The sequence below is a fragment of the Caretta caretta genome, chromosome 14, assembly GCF_965140235.1.
Source record: "Caretta caretta isolate rCarCar2 chromosome 14, rCarCar1.hap1, whole genome shotgun sequence".
Lineage (NCBI taxonomy): Eukaryota > Metazoa > Chordata > Testudines > Cheloniidae > Caretta > Caretta caretta.
Window position 1 is genome coordinate 9,714,847 of NC_134219.1, and position 23,425 is coordinate 9,738,271.

The 23,425-nt window shown below is 43.7% G+C and overlaps 1 protein-coding gene across 2 annotated transcripts in view; it reads left to right on the forward strand.

Moving 5' to 3' along the window:
* The window catches only part of COPRS (coordinator of PRMT5 and differentiation stimulator), a 209,018-nt gene that overhangs the window by 96,809 nt on the left and 88,784 nt on the right, over positions 1-23,425 (forward strand). Inside the window, exons 4-5 of one of the 2 annotated variants that reach the window (XM_075119241.1) lie at positions 2,549-2,622; positions 3,811-3,960. In XM_075119241.1, the coding sequence (XP_074975342.1) occupies positions 2,549-2,622; positions 3,811-3,888 (152 nt within the window). In that variant the 3' untranslated portion in view covers positions 3,889-3,960. Of the gene's footprint in view, positions 1-2,548; positions 2,623-3,810; positions 3,961-23,425 lie in introns of those variants that run through there. The other variant, XM_048818123.2, reaches the window with a different exon arrangement.

A 23,425-nucleotide genomic window follows, 5' to 3' on the forward strand; every position in this document is an offset into this window, starting at 1 on the left:
CCCCTTCCCTTAGTGTCTCTCGTAGCTCAGGGTCTAATCATTGCATGGACATTTTACTAGAAACAGTAATTTACCATGGTAACCTATTTTACGATTTTTGGCCGGTTCCATAACCCTTTAGTAGTTTGCAACATCGCCCAGTACCCAATCATCTGCGTGAAGCTGGGATCCATCCAGGGTGCATTAAAGCTATGTGGTGTCAGGGTCCATCAAAAATTATGTGTATTACAAGATAATTCTGTCAATTAATTCCCCTGCTCCATACCCATGCACAGCTGGGATGGATTATTCCATCCACCCCCCTCTCCCCCTTCTTCTCCAGACAAGCTATTCACTTTCTTCCGTTTTTGAGTCCTTGATGTCCCACCCATGTGAGGCATCCCAGCCTATCTCAGCAGTTAGCTGTGTATCGTACAGCAGCCTGGTGCACTCCTTTGCCTGGGACCCTTTGACCGTATGGCTCGGATGTCAAATCTGCCCATCACCCACAGTTTACATTCTTTTCTCCTTTTAATTCAATTGATTTCCCTTGCAATATTGTTATGCCACAGGGAACTCCACTTAATTAACCTGATTGTACTTAGCTTCATCTTTGATGACAAGAGCTAATGTAAACCTTCAGTCAGGAACCAACTATTACTCATAAAAGCAGAGTCTGGCAATATGTTCACGTGGGCCTGATTTTCAGAAAGTACTGAACGCCTGCAGCACCAGATGAAGTCTGTGCGGGCTGCAGGGCTTAGCATCTTTGAAAATAGGGTTTAAATGTTGAAAAGTCCAAGTCAGCTGGTTTTCCATTTATTTTGGCTCTTATAGGGAGGGGGCTATTTCCCCTGGAGATAGCCTGGATGGCTTTGAATGCTGGTGAGATGATGGTACATCCTTTTGTTCCAGGCAGTAGGATAACTGGCAAACTGGCACCAGGCATGTCATTACTGGTATTGTGATAATGTCTAGGGGCCCCAGTCAAGGATCTGAGCGCCACTGGGCCAGGTGCTGTGTGCACATACAGTGCAAAGTCAATCCCTGCCCCCAAAGCACTTACTCTCTGGTAAATAAAGGGAATAACGAAACACAAAAGGTGTCACTGAGACTTTCAAAGTTGCCTAGGAGATCTGGATGACCAGGAAGCCTCTCATACTGTCTGGGTCTTTGCCAGCACCAATATGGTGCATATGACACTGTACGGTAGGGCAATATGTTACTGGCCGCAGCACTGTAGGAGAGAGACAGAGGACATGTAGAGCACTATAGTGCTGCCCACAGAAGATAATGAATCAGTCCTGTTTCTTCAGTTCCAGGAGGGCGGAGGTCATCTGTCTGTGTGGCAGGCTTTAACGGGGCTGGGAAAAACATTTCTGTTGCAACCTATTTTTTGGACAGAAATTGGGTTTTTGACTAAATAAATGTTTTCATGGAAAGTGTCATTTCTTTAAAAAAAAAAAAAAGTTTATTATTGGAAAATCAACCCCCCAAAATTTTTGGCTGGAAATTGAAACTTTTTTGGTTTGGCAGTTTTCAGGCAAAATTTTGTTTTGTTTGGTTTTGGCAGTTTTTGGTCTACAATTTTCAGATTTGGGGGTTTCCATTTTTGGACAAAAATTGACACTTTCCATGGGAAAAAACCTACCAATTTTCTGACCAGCTCTCACCTTTAGATTTATAAATCCAGTACACAGAAAACAAAGGCTGAACAGTTACAGAGCTACTGTAAATACACACCAGAGAGCCTCATAAATTCTCTTTGGCCTTGTTCTGTACGCTACAGGAATTATTTATATGCCTTTAAAACCTAACCTGTGCAATTCCTCCACGGGTTAGTCTGAACTACTCCCAGTTAAGGAGGCAGTGGAAGATGCAGAACCAGTTCAGCCCATTGCAGCAGGAGCAGTCTCCTTCAAAGGGCCAATCCTAATGAAATCAGTAGGAATTTTTGTCTATGAGGTAATACAGGATCAGGCCGCTAAAGCAAAATCCCGTGTATTTAAAATGTGCTCGTTAAGGATCAAAGCAATTGCAGGCGCGAACACGGTACAATGTGTTCTGCAGCACCACTTTTAGAACACAAGAAGTGAAGACAAATACAGGGGACAGGAGGAGACTAAATATGGTATAATAGGTCCATTTATTTTCTTGTCACCCCGTACACACTAAGCACTGGCACCTAGAGCTGACAGATAAACAAACTCTGCTCTCTTTTAGAAAATACGCGAACAGGATTCCACATTGTCAGCTTCACAGGCCAAAAAATAATAAACACAGATGTACATTGAGGGGAACAAGGACATTCTGAATTCTCCCATCTGAAACTCCAGCATCTGAGAGGGGACGGAGGCAGGGCTCTGCTTGGGTATCACAGACAACATTAATATACAGCCTGTGATGCTCATATTTAAAGGGCCCTCACTGGTTCACACCTGCATTCCCCTTCTGGGGGACGGTCCCCTGTTCCCCAAATACGGGTGTTGTTTCATCATTCCTCCCTTTCCGTTTTCTCTGTTCCCCTCTCTCCTAAATCATTCCGTTTTCTTCTTCTCTCTCCTCTCAGTGGCTTGGTCCCCCTCAGGCCGTGGAAGCCAGGCAGGACCTGTTTCTGGTGTGAGGATTTCCAAGAAGCCGTGGGTATGACTCTCCTCTTTTTACACTGGTGTAAGCCAGGATTAACTCCGCTGAAGTCAGTGGCATTTTGCTGGTGTAAATGTGGTGTAAGTAAGTAGCGAATCAAGCCAACTGTGTAACTGCTTTTATAATAATTATAGTAGTAAATGATTACTTACATTGCTGTGTATTGCCTTCATTTAAAAATCTCCCAAGCACTTTACAAATGTTAGTTTAGCTTCACAACACCGGATGAAACAGGCAAATATTCTTACCCTCCTTTTAAAGGTGGGGAAATTGAGGTACAGAGGGATTAAGACCTAGATATTTAAAGGTGGTTAGGCATTGCTCCACTCAGTGCTGCAAGACCTAAGTGATTTAGACAGCTAAGTCCCATTTTCAAAAATGACTTAGTAGCTTACCTCTCAAGGAAAGCCAATTTGATTTAGGCTCCTAAGGTGATATTTTCAAAAGCACCTGCCTGAGTTAGGCATCTAAGTCCCATTGACTTTCAATAGAACACAGACACCTTAACTCCACCTTACTTCCTGCTTCATCTGATAACACAGTGGGTTCTCCCCAGCTGGCTGATCATCCCAGCCCAGCCAATTAATTATTATTATTGTCGTTATTAATTGGTATTGTGGTAGCACTTAGAGGCCCTGTGAGAAGTTGGAGCCCTATTTTGTTTTTACTTCTCAGCTGAAATGGAAGAACCACCTATTGTAACTACCATGCAACCTCCCAGAAAATTATTTTGCCCCAAACTCTTTGTTTGTCCCAGTTCAGTGTCTCTAGAATCCAGAACCATAAGGTTCAAAAGTGTTGGCAGCAAACGGGCCTGGAGTCTAATAAACTCCAAACCTCCAGAGATTGTTATCAAGAAAAAGACCACATTTTCAAACGATAAACGAACTAAGTGTTAATGGGGATATTTCCACCCTGGTGTAACACCAAAGACTTCAGTGGAATTATACCAGGGTGGGACTTGACAGAGTACTTCGAGATCCCAAAGACCCCCTGCCCCACCATCTATTACTATTTATATTATGGTAGCACTAGAGCCTCCCCAACCAAGTTCAGGGCCCTGTTGTGCTAGGTGCTGTACAAACGCTAGTAAAAGATGGTCCCTGCCCCAGTGAGCTTACAATCTAAGTAGAAAAGACAGACCAAAGGTGGAAGCAACAAAGGATTATTATCCCCATTTCACAGGTGGGGAATGGAGGCACAGACAGCTTAAGTGATGTGTCCGTGATCACACAGGAAATCCATGGTGGAACTTGGAATTGAGTTCTCCTGAATCCCATTGCCTGAACCACAAGACAGTACTGCCTCCAAACTAATGCTTTACTCTATTCCTTCTTTTAAATAAACCATCCATTAAACCAGTGTTGCCAGCTCTTGGGATGTGTGGTATTTTTTTTAAAGTCCCAGTTGCTGGAGTTGAGACTGCATGAGAATCACAGCTTTTATGTTTTTAAAAAGTCAGTTTCTAGCCCTTGTGGTTGCAGAGAAAAGCTCAAAAATGCGATCTGAATGGGACACTAACTGCTCAGAGACCAGAAGTCCAAGGGGAAAAAACCCAAATTCATTCTTAATAATCTCATGATTTTTCAGCCAATCTCATGAATTTGAGGAGCCAGACTCATGATTTTCAAATGGCTGGGGTTAGCAATGGTGGTAAAATGTTCATGTGGGACAAAACCAACCTACCATGGAATCTCCCATTAATCCTGATGGTATTATAGGGTTTTCTTTGTTCAGCCCTACAGAAACTTATTTAAATGAATGTGCTACTTTAAAACCTGTACAAACCATAAACCTATAAAGCTTAATGCAGGCTGTAGACAGAAAACTGTAGGCAGTTTTTCATTCCAGCCCCTCTGCGCTTTGGAAGGCTTGCTGGGTTCCTGGTGTAGAATGGGACTGAACTGAATTTGGGAACAGAGTTTAGCCCGCTAGGCCCCAAGCCTAGGGAGCTCAGGTGCATCCTAAAGTCGATGATGTCAGAATGGTAGAGGGTTAGATTTCAGATTTTGCTGACTTCACCGTTCCCTGCTGGCTAATTCACTGATCAGGACGGTGTTCACTCTGCTGGGAGTGCCTGACCCCTGCTCTGGACAGGAAGTTAGCAGTCGACTCATTGTAAAGTGGTGAGGGGGAAAATAGATTAGTTTGAGACAATGGGAGTCTCAGAGCTGTCACTGTTTTAAAAAATAGAGTTTGAGGTAAACAAAGCAACACAACTGTTTCTATATGTTCCACACGGTTCCCTTAGTTAGTCTGTCAGAGATGCTCTGGAGCCCTACAGCTAATCACAGCATACATTACGCTAGGGCCTTTCAGTGAGGTTCTCCCTGGTTTTCAGATATTGACTAAGACTTACAACATTGCTAAGAATATGGTGAGTTGCAGTAGCTCCTTTTTAACAGGTAGGGGAACAGAAGCACAGAACAATTAATAGCTTGATTTTTCAGAAGTGGTAAGCCTCTGAAATAGTCATAATGGTCTATCAGAGCAGAAGAGACTTGCTCAAAGCTACACACAGCAAGTCAGTGACAAAGCTGGGATCAGAAACATGACATGCAGCTTCTTGCTGTAATCACTAGACCATACTCCCATATATTAAATTGAATCGGTGTTTTAAAATAATTAAATGTTAAATTGTGAGCATTTAATAATACTCCTGATTTACTGAATTTTTTGTACTTGGCTAACCACCATTATTATTAATATTACAACACACGGAAGTCCCAATCAGGGCCCCATGGTACTAGGTGCTGTACAGAAGCCCCCTGACTTACGCAGTCGTTCCGTTTTGGAAAGCCTTGCGTAACTCGAATTTTGCGTAAGTCAGAAATGTATACCCGGACATGACGCAAAAATTTCCGCAACTTGAAAATCCTATTTCTGGCTTATGGAACTTTTTCCGTAAGTGCGAATTTGCGTAAGTCGGGTCTTGCATAACCCGGGGAGCGTCTGTACATGCACATACGGAGACATTAGCTTAAAATCTAATTTGAGACAACGACACAGCAAATGAGGATGAAAAAGAAAAAGGAGAAAGTAAATGAGGATAAGATCACCTGGCTACGTAAGTAGATATTGCAAACCTTGTTAGTTTCTAAAGGTGCCAAATATTTTTCTTTCTCTATGTTCGAAGTGAATTAAGTCAGCTATTTCCGACTGACATACTGAACCATCAGAGGCTGGCTGATTGTGTGTAGGCTTCAGCTGGAACATTTAGTTGTTGTCTTCCCAGTCAAGGCTAATTTAATGAACTGAATATTATCCCTGTGATATTTTTCCTCTTTTCTGATTTTTCATATTCTTTTATTCGCTGAATATTACTCATTCTGTTCAGAGAGCCACCACGAGACCTATCTGCCACTTAAATTCTCAAAACAGCAAATAATGCATAGGCTTTGTGCTGGCCCTCTTCATAGGGGTGAATTTCACTCTGTGGGAGAACAGAATGGTATAGAACTTTCAAGATTGGTCAGAAAAGAGCCAAGAAAACGCTAATGGCATACAAGGAGTTAGATTGCTTTGCAAGCTCTTCTAGAGCTCGGTCTCACTGATGGGGAATAGGATATTTCTGCCAGAAGAAACATAAAAATAGTATCCTCTTTAATCCCTGGCTCAGATTTCCATTGTAAGTGACCCTGCTAGCCACAAAAATACCACTGAGACCTATTGGCAATAAAGGTTTATGTACATTATTTGGAAAACCAAAAATGGCAAGAAAAAGCTGAAGTGCCTCTAAGGGGCCCATGAGAAGACCTCATTTTGGGTTTGCTTCGGGAGTTTCTGCTGATCTCATATGTATATTCCCTTACTTTCACTTAAATGCCTGCGCAAAAAATCCTGAGGCTTCTTTGCTATTGAAGATGAGGCAACTGCTGCTGAAAGAGTGTTCTTCCAACTGGTTTGAGTATTACCGTTCGGGCAATGGCAGAGAGTTATTTCTCACTTTGCCTTAAAATGGTCAGATTGACTTGGTGTCCAGTTCTGCTCTCACTAAGGTCACTGGGAGCCTTGCCAATGACTTCAGTAGCAGCAGGACTAAACCCTTGAATGATTGCTAGTTGCTCCATAGTTAAGGGTGTGGCTACATTTCTGTTTAAAGGTGAGTTTGCATCCTCTAAAAACCACCTACTTAATCGGATTGGCTTGAAAATTAGCAGACCAGGGCAGATGCTGAGGTAGAGTTGGTGGGGAAAATCTGAGGTCAGCCAATCAATAGGTTCCTGAGATAAGCCCCATTGCTGTCCCTAAGCCAGAATAGTCAGAGTTTCAGAAATCTTTTAGCAAGGGAGCTGGTGCAAAGTTTTTTTCATTGCGAAATGGCCTTTAAAAAACCCACAATAAACATTGATTTTTTTCCCAATTTTTTTTGTTTCCACACCACTTTTTTCTTGTATTTTTAATTAGAATTTGTATCGAAAACATTACTGATCTATTATTGACATTTTTTATTTACTGAAAATGTGAAAATTTCAATAATGTTTTTGATAAGAATTTGTATTTAAAAAATGAATGAAAAATTTTGAAGAAATGAAAAATGTGTGTGTTTCAAAACCTGCAGGACAGGAGCACCTTTGAAACATTGTTTTTGTATTTTGACCAGCTCTATTTTACACATATGTGAGCAAAGGAATGGAAAAATTAGAGAAAGGAGGCATATGAAACATATACCTGGACTCCTCTTGCTGTGCTCTAGTGAGCGGTTCCAAAAAGAAGATCTAAAACCTTCATCCTTTAAAAAAAGAGTTTGTGCACGGACATTGTTAATGCTGAAAGTAGATTTTTCATAGCCAAACTTGTGCATCTTTAAGAGCCCAGATTCTTTCTGCAGTCTTGAGCTGAAACTCCCTTACCATCACATGTCACCTGGTCATATAATCAAACATGTAGGAAGACACTATTCTGCCGTGGTGAATCATAAGATGTTTCAAAGTTCTATTTCTTTTAATACATATTATTCTTAATTTAAGAGAGGAAAGGATCAGAAACTCAACTCAGGATCTGTTTTCCACTTGATAACTGCCTGTTAATCAATTACACTAATTTTCAGAAGATTCTTTTTATAGCCCTTCTGAACCTGTGTGGCTAATTTTGACTCTCAGTATCATACCTATAGTGGGTAAACTGTAACTTACATGGGTGCGTCACCCATTGACTTCAATGAGTAACTGATGGCAGAATGAAGTCCATAGTTGTTTTGGATCCCTGCCCTTTCTTTATCTTTCAGGCTTGCCTGTTTGTGTGATGTGTTGTGGAGACTGGGGAGAGGTTGATGTTTGGCTGTAAGAGTCTGGTAGTTCACCTACTCAGCGATGGTTACCTTGTCAATGGACAGAATTCAAATCATCCAGGATGCCTCTGTTTTGCAGTTGTTTATGGCCTTTTTCCTTTGAATTTCTTGTGTGGTCACATTGTCTGATGTGAAGACAACCGTCTAGACATCCATAAAAATAAATAGATCTCTTCTACTGCAGCCTGAGGGGCGCGTCTCAGAGAAGACGGAGCGTAAGTGCAGATGTGTAAATATAGAGCATGTGAGATTGATCTGAAACCAATAGCTGCAAGAGTAAGTACTGTGCTCAGCTCAACAAAAGCTGCAGCTCTGTTGCAGAGTTTCACTCGGCTTTTAGACATTGCTCATGCTGACCTGTTTGCTTTTGACTGAATCAAAACATTTCATTTTCTGCAACAACTTCTGTTGGTCTGTATTCTTACACACAATTGTGGAGATTTGATTATTTATTCCCCCTACCCCCCCCCATTTCGAACTATTACTTTTGTCTTCTTATTATTCATCACACTTTGCTTGCAGAGGAAAGCAGAGACCGTATTAAACTAGCTGATTGCCAAATCATTTACAACTTATCCATAGTAAGTGCAATGCTTAGCTTCTTTTGCAACAACTTTGTCTGGTTTCTTCTATCTTTTCCATTTCTTCTGCTCTCCTGCAGAGGAGTAATATCAGCTTTCAGATCCATGCGTGCAGGAGCCTGCTGTGTTCCTGGAACTTGTTAATGCACAGCCGAATTTCCTGTCTCTCTGTCTTATGAAATCCTTCAGCAGCAAGAGCTTATCCTTTCAGGGCTCCATCTCTTCTGAAATATTCACCAGATCAGTAAAGGCAAGTAATCTATAAACAGGATTTTCCTCTTGGTTTTGCAGAATACTAATACAAACATGACATGCTTGGAGAATAGTTAGAGAAACCAGGTAACATGCAAAAGCAATGTCAAAGGGGAAGAGCTTGTGTCCCATCAATCCCCGTGCTACTTCACTTGGTTGATCTGCCAAGAAGTTGTGACCTAGGACTTTCAACAACTCCACGCAGCACAGGAGGCTGTGAATCATGGCAAAGGAAGAGGCCTGCAAGTCTGTTTTAAACACAGCAAATGCCTAGATTTGGGTGGATTGCACTCCGTTATTTCACGCAGGGTAATATCTGATGCAATAATAGCTGTTCGAAATGCACTCACACACATTCCTGTCCCTTCTGCTTCTTTTGAGCATTGACCTTCCAATCCTCTGGCTTGCGCACCTCATCTCCCAGCACAGGATGGTGTTTTGGTGATTTGTTCATTCTGAGGGCACAGTGAGAGCTTCACCTGCAAGGCTCCACACTGCTTTGCCCTCCTGTTGGCTTGCACCTTGCATTTCTCTGTATCCAACCTCCTTGCTGCTCCTTTCTGCCTTCTTTGCACCACCATGTGTCCTCGTTGTCCCCTTGATCCCTCCCTAAAGTCCACTTCTTCCACAAGTCATTCCACGTTGACCTCTTTGCAGAAATAGGTCCAAATTCAGAGCTGAGTCTAAGGCCTGGTCTACACCTAAAACTTAGGTCAACATAGCTACATTGCTCAGGGCTGTGAACAATTTCATGCCCTGTGTGACATAATTAGGTCGACCTAACTCCCACTGTAGACATCACTAGGTCAATGGAAGAATTCATCCCTTGATATATCTACTGCCTCTCAAGGGGGTAGATTTACTATAGCGATGGAGAACCCCTTCTATTGCTGTAGAATCTACACTACAGTGGCATAGCTACAGTACTGTAGCATGTGTAGTGTAGACATTAGTCTTAGTAAATTTAATAAAAGGAATACTCGTGGCACCTTAGAGACTAACCAATTTATTTGAGCATGAGCTTTCGTGAGCTACAGCTCACTCACGAAAGCTCATGCTCAAATAAATTGGTTAGTCTCTAAGGTGCCACGAGTATTCCTTTTCTTTTTGCGAATACAGACTAACACGGCTGTTCCTCTGAAACCAGTAAATTTAATGTGCACCTTCTTCTGGTTATCTGCATATCAGTTACCCCTCAGGTCTTGTCTACATTACCTAGTTTCATAGTCATAATTCACTACTGGAGCAGCTCCATTGGTGAAGGTAAAGGCCATAGTGGAGACAAGACTTGTGTGTTTTTGCTACCATATCATCTAGTCCTGTGCTTTGAAATCTACAGGTAAATAATGCTATGGTAGAGAGAAACTGTTGCTTTGATTTTGGCAGTTGTATCAGAGTAACTTCTCCAGTAGCTGCCCAGTGTTGCAGGAGTGCTCTGCACTCTCAATTCTCCTTGATTTCAGTAGCAGCTGAAAGTGCTCCTCTCCAGAGATGCTCAGCACCTTGCAGATTGGACCAATATCCTGTCCTTGGGGAGGAATGGTCTTGATGATCCAGGTCCCAAACCAAAACCCACTGACATCAATGTGCATATGGTCCAACTTTTATATTAAGAGTAAATGTATAAATAATTTATAAATGGTTATAAATGATTAGTAGATGATATAAGCATTTGGAATGGTTGGACATTTCCCTCTGAAATTGTTTTTTGATGGAGAATTGGGTTTTCAATTAAACAGAATTGTACATGAAAAGCGTTTTTGTTTCCCCAGGGAAAAATTTCACTTTTTTGTTGAAAAAACTGAATACCAAAACCTGAAATATTTTGGCAAATACTTTCAAATCTGAAATGCTACTGAAGTGCCTCATGGGAGGTGTAGCCCAGGTGCTTCATGCTCCCATTCTGTAGGATGGGCTTTCCAGCTAGACTCCATCTTCCGTGGTGCACCTTGGCCATGCAGCTGCTATGATGCACTGCCTCCCCTCCCCAACATGGGAGCCAGTCATGCATCATGGGAGATGTAGTCCAACCAGGGAATGGATTCTATAGAGGAGAATGGCTGGGGGGAGTGTGAGGCACACAAATTACAACTCCCATGCGTTACTATGGCGGCATTTCAGAACTGAAATATTTTACTTTTCAGTTTTTACTGAAAACTCAACATTTTCTGTAGGAAAAATTGCCGTTATATGGTGAACTCTAATAAATATGTTTATAAGACAGGGTAGATGTTTAAAAGAAACCTAATGACCTATTGGACTCTATAACAATCTTTAAGAATCGATTAACCATTTATTAAAGCACCTATTCATAATTTATTAAGCCTTTTTATAAACTATCCATGAATGTACTGTTAATATAAAGTGTAGCTGGGATTCTTCCCATTGACTTGACTTCAATAGGCTTTGGATCAGGACCTTAATAGGTAATTTCTATCACTAATTGCAATGATCCCAGCTCTTTTTAAGACAGCATAGGTTAGCACAAAGGAATTTTCACACCTAAAGCTATAGTCAGATCAGTGAAATCAGTTCTTATCGATAGCTTCCAAATACACCTGGTTACTTAAAGACAGCAGCAATAAAATGAAGCAGATAGAAGTGAGTGAGATGGAATCAGAGATTAGATTAAAATAAAACTCATTACTGGAGTGTACGTTTTTTTCAGGTACTGCAGGAAAAAAATGAAGTATAGACTAGAGTGAATATTTATTTCCATTAAAGGGACTGTGCTGCTTACATTAGGTTATTCTAACATTCTTTCCTTTTAATGGTATTTTCCCAGAAAAGAAAGGTACATTAAATAAATATTTCAAAGTAACCTGGGCAGCAATTTCCAGATATTAAGCTCTCAGGTTGACAGCCCTAAGTGCATTAATTCAGTGTAATTATATACATCTTAACATCCAGTAAGATCTTAAATGAAAACAAACACCTTTCATTAGTACTTAAATGGGCTTCATGTTACAGGACCGAACAAATACTATAGAACAATCAATAGTTCTATGTTAAATGTTACACATCATAACGGGGGGTGGGGGTGGGGAGAGTACCTGAAGTATAACAGAGAGTGATTTATTTAAATGAAGTATTGATTTACGGTGAACACACATACACAAACCTATATTTTATCTGCCCTAATCTTAAAATGGTGTTGTCCTTGGCGTTTGTTCAGTTACCATAGGAGTCAATGGCAAATCTCCTGCTGGCTTTTGTGACAGTAGGAGCAGGCCCTGAGATGTGAAATATAACACTGGGGACATACAAGAAACAAATTAAATAGCTGTTACAAGTGATTAGGGCAAAGAGCTGCTTCTCTATGGTCTGGAGCCAAAACCCACTGAAGTTATAGAAACATTTCCTTTCACTTTAGTAGGTTTTGGATTAGGTCCTATGGGCTGGATTTGCAAACTAACTTAACACCTGCAGTCAGGGATAGATTTTCAAGAGAGCTCAGTCTGTTGGAAATCTAGCCCTTAATGTACACAATGCCTGTTCTTCAGAATATCAGGGAGAAAGAGTTCACCAAGTGAGGGCTATGATCTTTGGGAACGATAGGAATGATAGAATTCGGCCCATTGTAAACATACTTTAGCTTGTGGCAGGCTTCTCCAGGAACGTACTGATGTAATTTATAGCATATGAGTGAAGTTGGAGGAGTTGCATTCACCCATCCGAGAAAGCCAGGCTATCCCTAGGAAAATGGATCTGGCAAGGAAGTGTGCTCTCATCTCCAAGTTTGCCAGGGCTGTGACCGATTTACTGCTCATTTCCTGCTCCTCCCCATCCCTCATCGCTTCCTCTCGCAGACACTTTTCAGATATGAAAAGCAATTTAGTGAGGCTGTTTTGGATATCATGCTCAATTGAGAGTCTCCCCCACTCTCCTCTGGCTCCCTCTTTCCTCTCACCACCTCCTCCTTCCCTTCTGGTCTCCTCTTTTGGGTGGATTCTGAAAGATACCAGTTGGGACGGGGCTCACTGCTTTTATGGTAAAGTTTCCAGTTACAATGAGAGTCTGACCCATTGGCTCCTCTGCTCCTTGGAACTGCTGTTTGAATTTCCCACTGTTTCGGTGTTTTTTTGGGGACTTTTCTTGGCTTGCTGTTAAGTGTGAGCCTGCTGGGTGAAAGGTTGCTGGAAGGGTCCCTTGCCAGAATCCATAACTCTAGCGAATAGCTTGCTGCAGCTCTAAAGGCCAAAAATACAGGGATTTGATTGTTACTGGGGAATGTATTGGACAGAAACTGGGCATGGTAAAAATATTTCAGAGTGTTTCATGTATATTGTAAATTAGTATGTAAGCCTCACATTCTGCAAGTATTTGACAAATGTCGATGCCCAGAGAAGACATAAAACAGGGGTTGTCACCGTTTGGGGTCATTAAAGATTATTCTCATGACTGTATTTCATCTTTGTGTTACAGAAATGCCTAGAGGCACCAACCAAACTGGGCCCCATTGTGCTAGGTGCTGTTCAAGCACACACTAAAAGACAGTCTCCCTGCCCCAAACAGCTTACAATCTAGATAGAGAAAGCAGACAAAAGAGAATTATTATTCCTCTTTTATAAATGGGAAACTGAGGCACAAAGCGGGGGGTTTTTTTGGATGGAGAGTTGCCCAAAGTCATACAGAAAGTCAGTGGTGGTACAAAGAATTGAACCTATGTCTCCTGAGTTGCTCGCCCTAATGCCTTAACAACAAGCCCTTCCTTCCTGTCTAAGAGCACACTGCATTTTTGGAAGGAGGATGGTATTGCCCTAGATGTCGGGTCGGATTCCAGCTTGGATAACTGTGTTCCCTCTTGTCGTTTCATTTAGATAAGGTATTCACTTCCTGTCCTAAACTACTGTGTAATATTACTGTTTGCTGGTAAACTCTTGTGGTGAAACTATTATCGTTCCTCATCCCAGAAGTGGCTGCAGTAACTGGCAGATGAACTGATCTCTCTGTATAGTTAGCGTATCTATTTATGTGTGTTTGAAGCCTTTTTGTTCCTTTTGGATGAAAGGTGCCAGCTAAGTGCAAGCTGTTACATTGGACACTGTAAACTTTAGAGCTGCCTGGAGCCCTGAGACTCACAAGCCCTTGCTGATCCCTCATGATGCCGGAGATTTTTTCACTCCTTTTCGTGACATTTTGTGAATCTTTGCTGTGGAGGTTTCCCTGGTGATTCCTGTCTTGCACTCATGGCCAGAACACACAGTCCTTGTGAAAGAGCTTGTGCACTAAGGGATTTAGTCTCGGTTTTCCTGCGCCAGGGATAGGATCACCACTACTCAGATCCATAGGTTGGTCCAAACAATTGCTGCTTGGCACTGCTAAGACTCTCCAGCCACCATTAGAGAGGTTAGGCCAAATGGCTCCTCGTGCAAGCTCCTAGTGATGGTGTGAGAGGGAGCTGTGTGCCAGTTGCCTCTGCAGGAGAAATGGTCTCTGAGGCAGTTACAATGGGCCTGATTCTGATCTCTCTCTCTCACCTGTTTTATATTGATGTTGCTTTGTTGAACCCTAACTTTAACCGCTATCCTATCCTTAACCATAGCCATTTATACTGGTGTGAGAGGGTGGCCAGGCTCAGTGTGTCTGGGGAAGCACTGGGAAGCACAGGGCCAAATAGTTCCTTCTCTCACAGTAGCTCAGCTCCTCTGGGTGGTTCACTCCTTTGCAGCATGTAGCATTGCTTTCTGCATTAGGCTCCCCCAATCCTTGCATGCAAGGAGGACAGCTAGGCAGATGGGCCTGGTCTCTGAGCAGGATATAAGGGAGGTGGGGGAAGGGTCTTCGCTCCCTTTCTCCCCTTTTCACATCCATGTAAGGCTAGACCCAATCTCGCCCTTTGCATCTCTGCATTCCATCCATAGACCAGGGTTAGTACTTACTCCCCATCTCAAGAGGTGGTGCTGGATTTAACAGTTGATGTTTGCATAGCACAGAGTGCTGTATAGAGGCTAAGCATTATTACAGGGCTGGAGTCCACAGCCACAGTTCAACTGGAGTGACCCCACTGAACTCAGCAGAGCTACTTGCACGGTAAGATACCATTCAATACGCGTGCAGGTGGCAGAATCTGGCTCTTACGACCCCATTCAGCAGTCCATTCTCATTTAGCCAAGCACTTAAGCACAAAGTTAACGTTAGGCACATGCTGAAGTCCTATGGGTTTAATGTTAAGCATGTGCTTAATTGCTTTGCTGAATAGGGATGGACCAAGGTACATGTTAAATGCTTTGCTGACCCCTGGGGCTGTAGGGGGGAAGGTTCTTATTTATTGAAGCCAGTTTGCCCATCCTTTAGGGATGAAATGTAGAGCCCAGAGTCTCAGTGTACTCTCTGCAAGCATGGATAGGGCCAACACTTTTCAGGTCTATACGTCTCTCGTGCTGCGTGTCCATCAGCACCACCAGCATTTTCATTCTGTCACTTGAAGAAGCTACAGGAGAAGTGAGTGCTGACATTTGTATCAACACTTGCTCTGCCTGATGCTATGCTCTGTGAAAGTTTAAAACAATAGCTGAATATGTCGAGTAGCACCCCAGATATAATATTCATTTCCCTCTCCTCTTCGATACAGCTTGCTACTGAGGCTAACAACAGTCACAACCCTTCGAGTAACCCCTGCAGTAGGCACATTTATAAATAGCTTACAGAGGTTAATAAATGATTCATAGATGTGTTAATTAATGATTGTTACAATTATAGCGTTTTCCAGATCAATAGGTTGCTTAGACCATCTATAGCATCTTCTGTTGATGAGCTCATAATCATCTATAATACATACTGCTCATGCCTGTAACGTGCTTATAACTTCTATTAAACAGATGTAAGCAGAGACAGGATGAGCTCCACCCTGACATCTGGTGGTGAGGTGTGGCAAGTTGTGGAAAAGAACTTCAGGGGCCAATCTCATTTGCATAGGCACACCCACCCTGCTTAGAATGAGGCCATAGCTGCCCAAATGGTCACTTTGGCTGCTGTGGGATCCCCAGTGTCTCTGTTATTGGGGCAGGAAGAGTAAATTGTTATTACCCTGATTATGGGAATCAAGGACAGTGGAACTGTACTTGGCCTTTTGTTATGATGGAGGGACTCGCCATCAACTAAGTAGCACTCGCTAGGCAAGGGACATGGGTTCCAAAACTCTGTGAATTGAGAGAGGCTTGAGACAGGTATTAGTACCTGGTGGTGTGGGCCCCCTTTGTGAGGTACACCAGTGCTAAGGCTCCCACTACTACAAGCTGAAATCACTAAAGAACTAAAATTACTAAGAGCTGAAATCACGGAGCACTGTGTCAAGTAGTGGGGTGCCTGAAGATCTAGAGCACAGCGGAGCTGTTTGTGGATGGGCTGGTGGAGCAGTTCATGGGACGGCGGGAGCTGCTTGTGTGACGCGGAGCGGAGCCGTTCGTGGGACGGCTGGCGGAGCAGAGCCGTTTGTGGGACGGCTGGTGGAGCGGAGCGGAGCCGTTCGTGGGACGGCTGGTGGAGCGGAGCGGAGCCGTTCGTGGGACGGCTGGCGGAGCAGAGCCGTTTGTGGGACGGCTGGTGGAGCGGAGCGGAGCCGTTCGTGGGACGGCTGGCGGAGCGGAGCGGAGCAGTTCGTGGGACGGCTGGTGGAGCGGAGCAGAGCCGTTTGTGGGACGGCTGGCGGAGCGGAGCGGAGCAGTTCGTGGGACGGCTGGCGGAGCGGAGCGGAGCAGTTCGTGGGACGGCTGGCGGAGCGGAGCCGTTCGTGGGAGGGCTGGCGGAGCAGAGCCGTTTGTAGGAGGGCTGGCGGAGCGGAGTGGAGCGTAGCCGTTTGTGGGACGGCTGGCGGAGCGGAGCGGAGCCGTTTGTGGAAAGGCTGGTGGAGTGGAGTGGAGCTGTTTGTGGGACGGCTGGCGGAGCGGAGCGGAGCAGTTCGTGGGACGGCTGGCGGAGCGGAGCGGAGCAGTTCGTGGGACAGCTGGCGGAGTGGAGCCGTTCGTGGGAGGGCTGGCGGAGCGGAGCCGTTCGTGGGACGGCTGGCGGAGCGGAGCGGAGCCGTTTGTGGGAGGGCTGGCGGAGCGGAGTGGAGCAGAGCCGTTCGTGGGACGGCTGGCGGAGCGGAGCCATTCGTGGGACGGCTGGCGGAGCGGAGCCGTTTGTGGGAGGGCTGGCGGAGCGGAGTGGAGCGGAGCCGTTCATGGGAGGGCTGGCGGAGCGGAGCCATTTGTAGGAGGGCTGGCGGAGCGGAGCCGTTTGAGGGAGGGCTGGCGGAGCGGAGTGGAGCGTAGCCGTTCATGGGAGGGCTGGCGGAGCGGAGCGGAGCAGAGCAGAGCACGCTTGTGGAGCGGATCAGAGTAAAGCCCTGTGGAGCTGTGGGGCAGTCAGCTTCAGGTCACGTAAGGTGTCCCTTACCTCTTCCCCACCACACACACACGCACATTTTTACCCAGACTGGGGAGTAACACTCTGCAGATGAACTTTTGAACTCGGGGGCTGGACTTTTGGGGTTGTTGGACCTTTTGGACTTTGGGTGATTTTTGGATTGCTGGACTCAAGAGACGTTTGGGTTGTGGGACTCAAGAACCCGAGGGAAAGGACATGGCCCAATTTGCTGGGGTGGGTCTTTGCTCATGGTTTGGTTGATGAACCCTAGTTGTGGTGTTTTCCCAATTTAATGGTGATGTTGTTTACCTCATGTTGTTAAAGATTCTCTGCTACACCGAGACTCTGTGCTTGCGAGAGGGGAAGTATTGCCTCTTTGAGGCGCCCAGGGGTGTGTGTAAGATTTTCCCAGGTCACTGGGTGGGGGCTCGAGCCAGTTTTGCATTTGCTTTGATGAGAGGGAACCCCTGTGTACTGAACCTGGCCCTTGCTGCTATCAACTCGGCCTGGCAGAAGGGTTACACAGGTATTTGTCCTTTATAAGCTAGTCATAAAGATGCCCATAGTAGAAAGTGTGACTCATGTTTGTCTTGAGAGTAGGAATAAATAATCAGGCCTGGGGTAAGATTTTTTAAAAGGCTGATGCAATTTAGGAAGGATTTAGGCACTCAAGAGCCTACATCCGATTGACGCTCAATGAGACATAGGCTTGTGCATGACTTACGGCCAGATTTTTAAAGGTATTTAGGTGCCTAAAGATGCAATTGGATTTTCAAATGGGTCTAGTGGGAGTTAGGTTCCTAAGCACTTTTGAAAATCCCACTTAGTGCCTGTCTGGAATTTTAACCCTCAAATACCTTTAAAAATCTGGCCCTAAATCACTTTTGAAAGTGGGATTTAGGCTCCTAAATCAGTTAGGCACTTTTGAAAATTTTTACTCTTGGACAAGTTCATGCTCAAAACTTAGTGTTTACAATGGATTGCTGAGCTGAACAGACTCTTGAGAGCCCAGATATTTCACTTAGGAGGGAGTAATACAGCAACAACAGGAAGAGCCTTCTTGAATGCAAACATATAATAACATCTCCAAGAGAAAAACCCTCATGTTGTGTTGAGCTCTCGATTTTCAGAGAGATGCTCTTTGCCACAGTGAAGTAAGATGTTATATAAAAAGGGAAAGACACTGTGGTCCTTGAGTTACTGAATTTGCTTTTAACTCTCCTGGCTCTGGAAGACTGGAAGCTTTCACTATACATTTTGAAGCTGAGTGCCTATGTACTTTATGCGTATTGCATAGCATTCTATAAACTCATATGGACCTGATCATCAGTTACACTAAGGCATTTACACTGCTCTGGCACTGAGCGTGTAAGCAGGTACACACGCACATATTGTAGTGTGATGCTTCATAAAAACAGGCACATGGTATTAGCAAATATGTTAAGATATATGAGCAATTTTGATTGCATTTAATTCTGGTTCCAAAATGTTTCTAAATGTGTGAACATTTCAGGGCAAGAAAGAACATCTTAGAGTTTAAAGAGAGAACCCTGCACCAAGAGGGATAAACTGTATCTAAACAATGTGTTTAAATAAAGCCTGAATTGACACAAACTCATTTCAGATGACACTTTGAGATCTGCAGGATACATGGACTTTCTCTGATCTCTTTATTAGACATGGTCGGCCCATATGTTATAGAGGGTATCATCAAGACTTCGCCACATGAGTCATGACTCAGGCAAAACAGCATGCTTTCCATTGCCAAGGAAGGGGCTCCTTATCTGTCACAATAAGTCTCTCACTGCAAGCAATGAGCTTTTATGTAGAACACAGTACAGTGAGACAGCCTCTCTATGTTCTGCTCCCAGATCCAACATGGATTTGTGGTAAGTCACAACTTTTGTGTGCCTCAGTTTCTTTTTCTGGAACACGAGAACAACAGTCGTCAGCTAGCTCATAGGAATTGGTGGTTGTATTCTGCTTTCAGACCTTTAGGTGAAAGACGCTGTACTTGTGCAGTGTATTCAATTCCTTTGTATTAATTAATGTTTAATCATTAATTACTTAACATTGTATTTGATTTTACCTGATGTCCTTATTTCAGCAGCACAAAATGCCTTTGGATTTGTTCAACATTTTTTTGTTTACAGAAAAATACACGTAAATTCGTAACAAAGCTACAATCTCTCATCTCTGCAGCTTCATTCTGCATACATGGGTCTTTAGCTTGAATCCAAGAGCATGATTTTCTCCTACATTGTGATACTTTTATTCTTCTCTTTTCATTAAAAAAAATTGGCTTGAGGAGAAATATACTACTTGTCTCCTTAGCTTGCAAATATCGGCCCAAAGGCCCCGATTTAGGAGAACAAGCATGCGCTTAAGTTCCTCTGTATTCAAGATGGCACTTAAGCACATGGATAAGTTTAAGTACGTGCTTAAGTGCTATCCTGAACAGGGATGCTTTCCTGAATTAGGACCAAAGCTTCTACAGACGCTACAAGCCCAGCTCTCATCATTCTCAGCTGCCAGTTTTCCTACCATCCCTTGGTCATCCATCTGTAGTAAGTGTGTCTCATCTTCTTGCAACATGGTTGTCTTGTAGCTACAGAAACCCCATGATGTCTTTCATCTTGATTTGCTCTCTAATCCCTTGGCTTTTTCTCCTGTCTCTCCATGCGATGTCTCACACACACATCTTTTTCTGATTTGCTGCTGGTTTTACGTTTTGTTCCATCGTCATGGTGAGGACCCCAGAGCGTATCTGTAGAGTGAGAAGGGGCCAGCTGCAGATGAAGGTTTTCAGCAGAGGAAACCAACATCCTGTCCAGTAGTGAGGTTGCTTAATTACTCTGTCTGTATCTCACAGATTTTAAGATCCTGTAGGACCGTTATGATCATCTTGTCTGACTACAGCACAGCCCATGGCATTTCAACCAGTGATTCCTGCACTGAGCCCAATAGTTTGTGGCTGCACTAGAATATACTTTTAGAAAGATGTCCAATCTTGAGTGTGGCTGGGATTGTCAAAGGAGCCTACTGGAGTTAGATGCCCAAATCCCACTGAATTTCAAATATCTGTAGAGACTGTAGAAACCCAGCAAATATGATGGATGGGGTGAATGCAAGACTATCTTTATTTCCTGTTTACATAGACACATACCTCCTTGTTCTGTGCCCCCTAGCAGCTGCTCTAAACATTCACAACTAGCACCCCAGTATCCACAAGGTCCTTTTGAAAACTGGAGCCTTAAACATTTAAAGTGATGGAGAATCTATTCTACTGCATCCTTTGGTAAGCACTATCCATTGTTAATTACTCTAAGTTCCTGCCTTAGTTAAGAGTTCCTGCCTTATTTCCTGTCTGAATTTTTCTAGCTTCAGCTTCCAGCCAATGGTTCTTGCAATGCCTTTGCCAGCTATCATGTAGCAGCAATCTCAATATCCTTCTTTACCCTTCCATTGTAAATCTGTAAACACGTCCTTGCAGGCAGGAGAGAAGAGCTCTGGTGAAGTGATGTCTAACCATGGGCTTCCTCTGAACCTCTTCACTCTCATTGTCAAGCTTAAAGGTATTGTTCATGTAAACATCTTTCAGCGTTCTCTCAGATCTGGTTTCTCTGTTCTTTCCTTTTTGTATTTGGCACCATTCCTGAGAACCTTATTTACTGCCTGCACCAGTTGAGAAATTCCTTCTGAATGTTGGCTGTCCTTCCTGTTGGTTAAAGTCCAGAAATCACTGTCATCTGCTTTACAGCGTTGTTTCTGTGTCGATGATCTCGGGTAACACTTACAGTAAGCGCGTGGTCTTTCATGTGACTCACTATCCCTTAATATTTCTGTGAACAAGACATTTCTGCTAAACACCACCTGCGCCTTCGCCTTTCTTATTTTCAGGTCACGTCCTCAGACTTACTGCTTGATCCCAAAGTCTAGTGGCTTCCACCATCTCAGGATCCCTCCAGAGATTTGTGTAGCTCAGTCATGCCCTCTTAATCTGATCTTTTCTAAAGGACACCAACCAATCTAGCTTCGCTGATAGTGCAGCCCCTGAGACTAGTTTTCATCTGGTTGCATTTTTCTGTACCTCTTTCAATCCTACTGCATGATGAGTCGGACTCCAGGTTAATTATAAAATGATCTTTTCAGATTTGTGCTCCCATTCCATTCTGGCTGCTTCTATTGGCTTTATCATGGCCTGATCCTGCAAGGTGCCAGTGCTCATGACTCCATTTGAAGTCAGTATAAGCTGAGGGCTTTCAGAACCATTCAAGCACCAATCCAAAGCCTGTTGAAGTCAATGGAAAGACTGGTTTCAGAGGAACAGCCGTGTTAGTCTGTATTCGCAAAAAGAAAAGGAGTACTTGTGGCACCTTAGAGACTAACCAATTTATTTGAGCATGAGCTTTCGTGAGCCACAGCTCACTTCAGAAGTGAGCTGTGGCTCACGAAAGCTCATGCTCAAATAAATTGGTTAGTCTCTAAGGTGCCACAAGTACTCCTTTTCTTTTAATGGAAAGACTGACATTGATTTCAATATGCATTGGATCAGGACCTTACCTAATGTGAGTCATTATTCTGTATGTCAAGGTACTTAAACAGAAAGAGAAGGACAAACCACCTCAAGGTCCTGCCCTCCAGCATAAGACTCCCACCCTCAGTAGGTGACTCTTATAATGCCAGCAACTGTCCTTATGCACATATGTGCAAACTGCTTATGGAGAGATAATAGCAATATGTACTCAAGTCCCAGAGGGCTGGTTCAAGTCATAAGTAATTGCATTATGTGTGCACTTGTGAAATCCATGTTTTCCAAAGTGACTATGCAATCTGAACCATCTGTCACATCCAGACGGTGCATGTACCCATATTGTGAGAGTAATCATACTTTGATCCTCTATAGCAGCTTTCAGGGGAGGACTTTGTAAAATGTTATGCATCACCAAACCTTTGTGAAGTAGGGTAGCAGTACTATCCCCATTTCACAGCAGTGGAAACTGATGCCCTGGGAGGTTTAGCTGACTTGCCTAAGGTCACACAACAAGTCACGTTTCAGAGTAGCAGCCGTGTTAGTCTGTATTCGCAAAAAGAAAAGGAGGACTTGTGGCACCTTAGAGACTAACCAATTTATCTGAGCATAAGCTTTCGTGAGCTACAGCTCACTTCATCGGATGCATTCAGTGGAAAATACAGTGGGGAGATTTATATACATAGAGAACATGAAACAATGGGTGTTACCATACACACTGTAACCAGAGTGATCACTTAAGGTGAGCTATTACCAGCAGGAGAGCAGGAGGGGAAAAACCTTTTGTAGTGTTAATAAAGGTGGGCCATTTCCAGCAGTTGACAAGAACGTCTGAGGAACAGTGGGGGGTGGGGGTGGGGGGGATAAACATGGAGAAATAGTTTTACTTTGTGTAATGACCCATCCACTCCCAGTCTCTATTCAAGCCTAAGTTAATTGTATCCAGTTTGCAAATTAATACCAATTCAGCAGTCTCTCGTTGGAGTCTGTTTTTCAAGTTTTTTTGTTGAAGTATTGCCACTTTTAGGTCTGTAATCAAGTGACCAGAGAGATTGAAGTGTTCTCCGACTGGTTTTTGAATGTTATAATTGTTGACATCTGATTTGTGTCCATTTATTCTTTTACGTAGACACTGTCCAGTTTGACCAATGTGCATGGCAGAGGGGCATTGCTGGCACATGATGGCATATATCACATCGGTAGATGTGCAGGTGAACGAGCCTCTGATAGTGTGGCTGATGTGATTAGGCTGAATAGATATGTGGACACAGTTGGCAACGGGCTTTGTTGCAAGGATAGGCTCCTGGGTTAGTGGTTCTGTTGTGTGGTGTGTGGTTGCTGGTGAGTATTTGCTTCAGGTTGGGGGGCTGTCTGTAAGCAAGGACTGGCCTGTCTCCCAAGATCTGTGAGAGTGATGGGTCGTCCTTCAGGATAGGTTGTAGATCCTTGATGATGCGTTGGAGAGGTTTTAGTTGGGGGCTGAAGGTGATGGCTAGTGGCATTCTGTTATTTTCTTTGTTGGGTCTGTCCTGTAGCAGGTGACTTCTGGGTACTCTTCTGGCTCTGTCAATCTGTTTCTTCACTTCAGCAGGTGGGTATTGTAGTTGTAAGAATGCTTGATAGAGATCTTGTAGGTGTTTGTCTCTGTCTGAGGGGTTGAAGCAAATGCGGTTGTATCGTAGAGCTTGGCTGTAGACAATGGATTGTGTGGTGTGGTGTGGTCTGGATGAAAGCTGGAGGCATGTAGGTAGGAATAGCAGTCAGTAGGTTTCCAGTATAGGGTGGTGTTTATGTGAC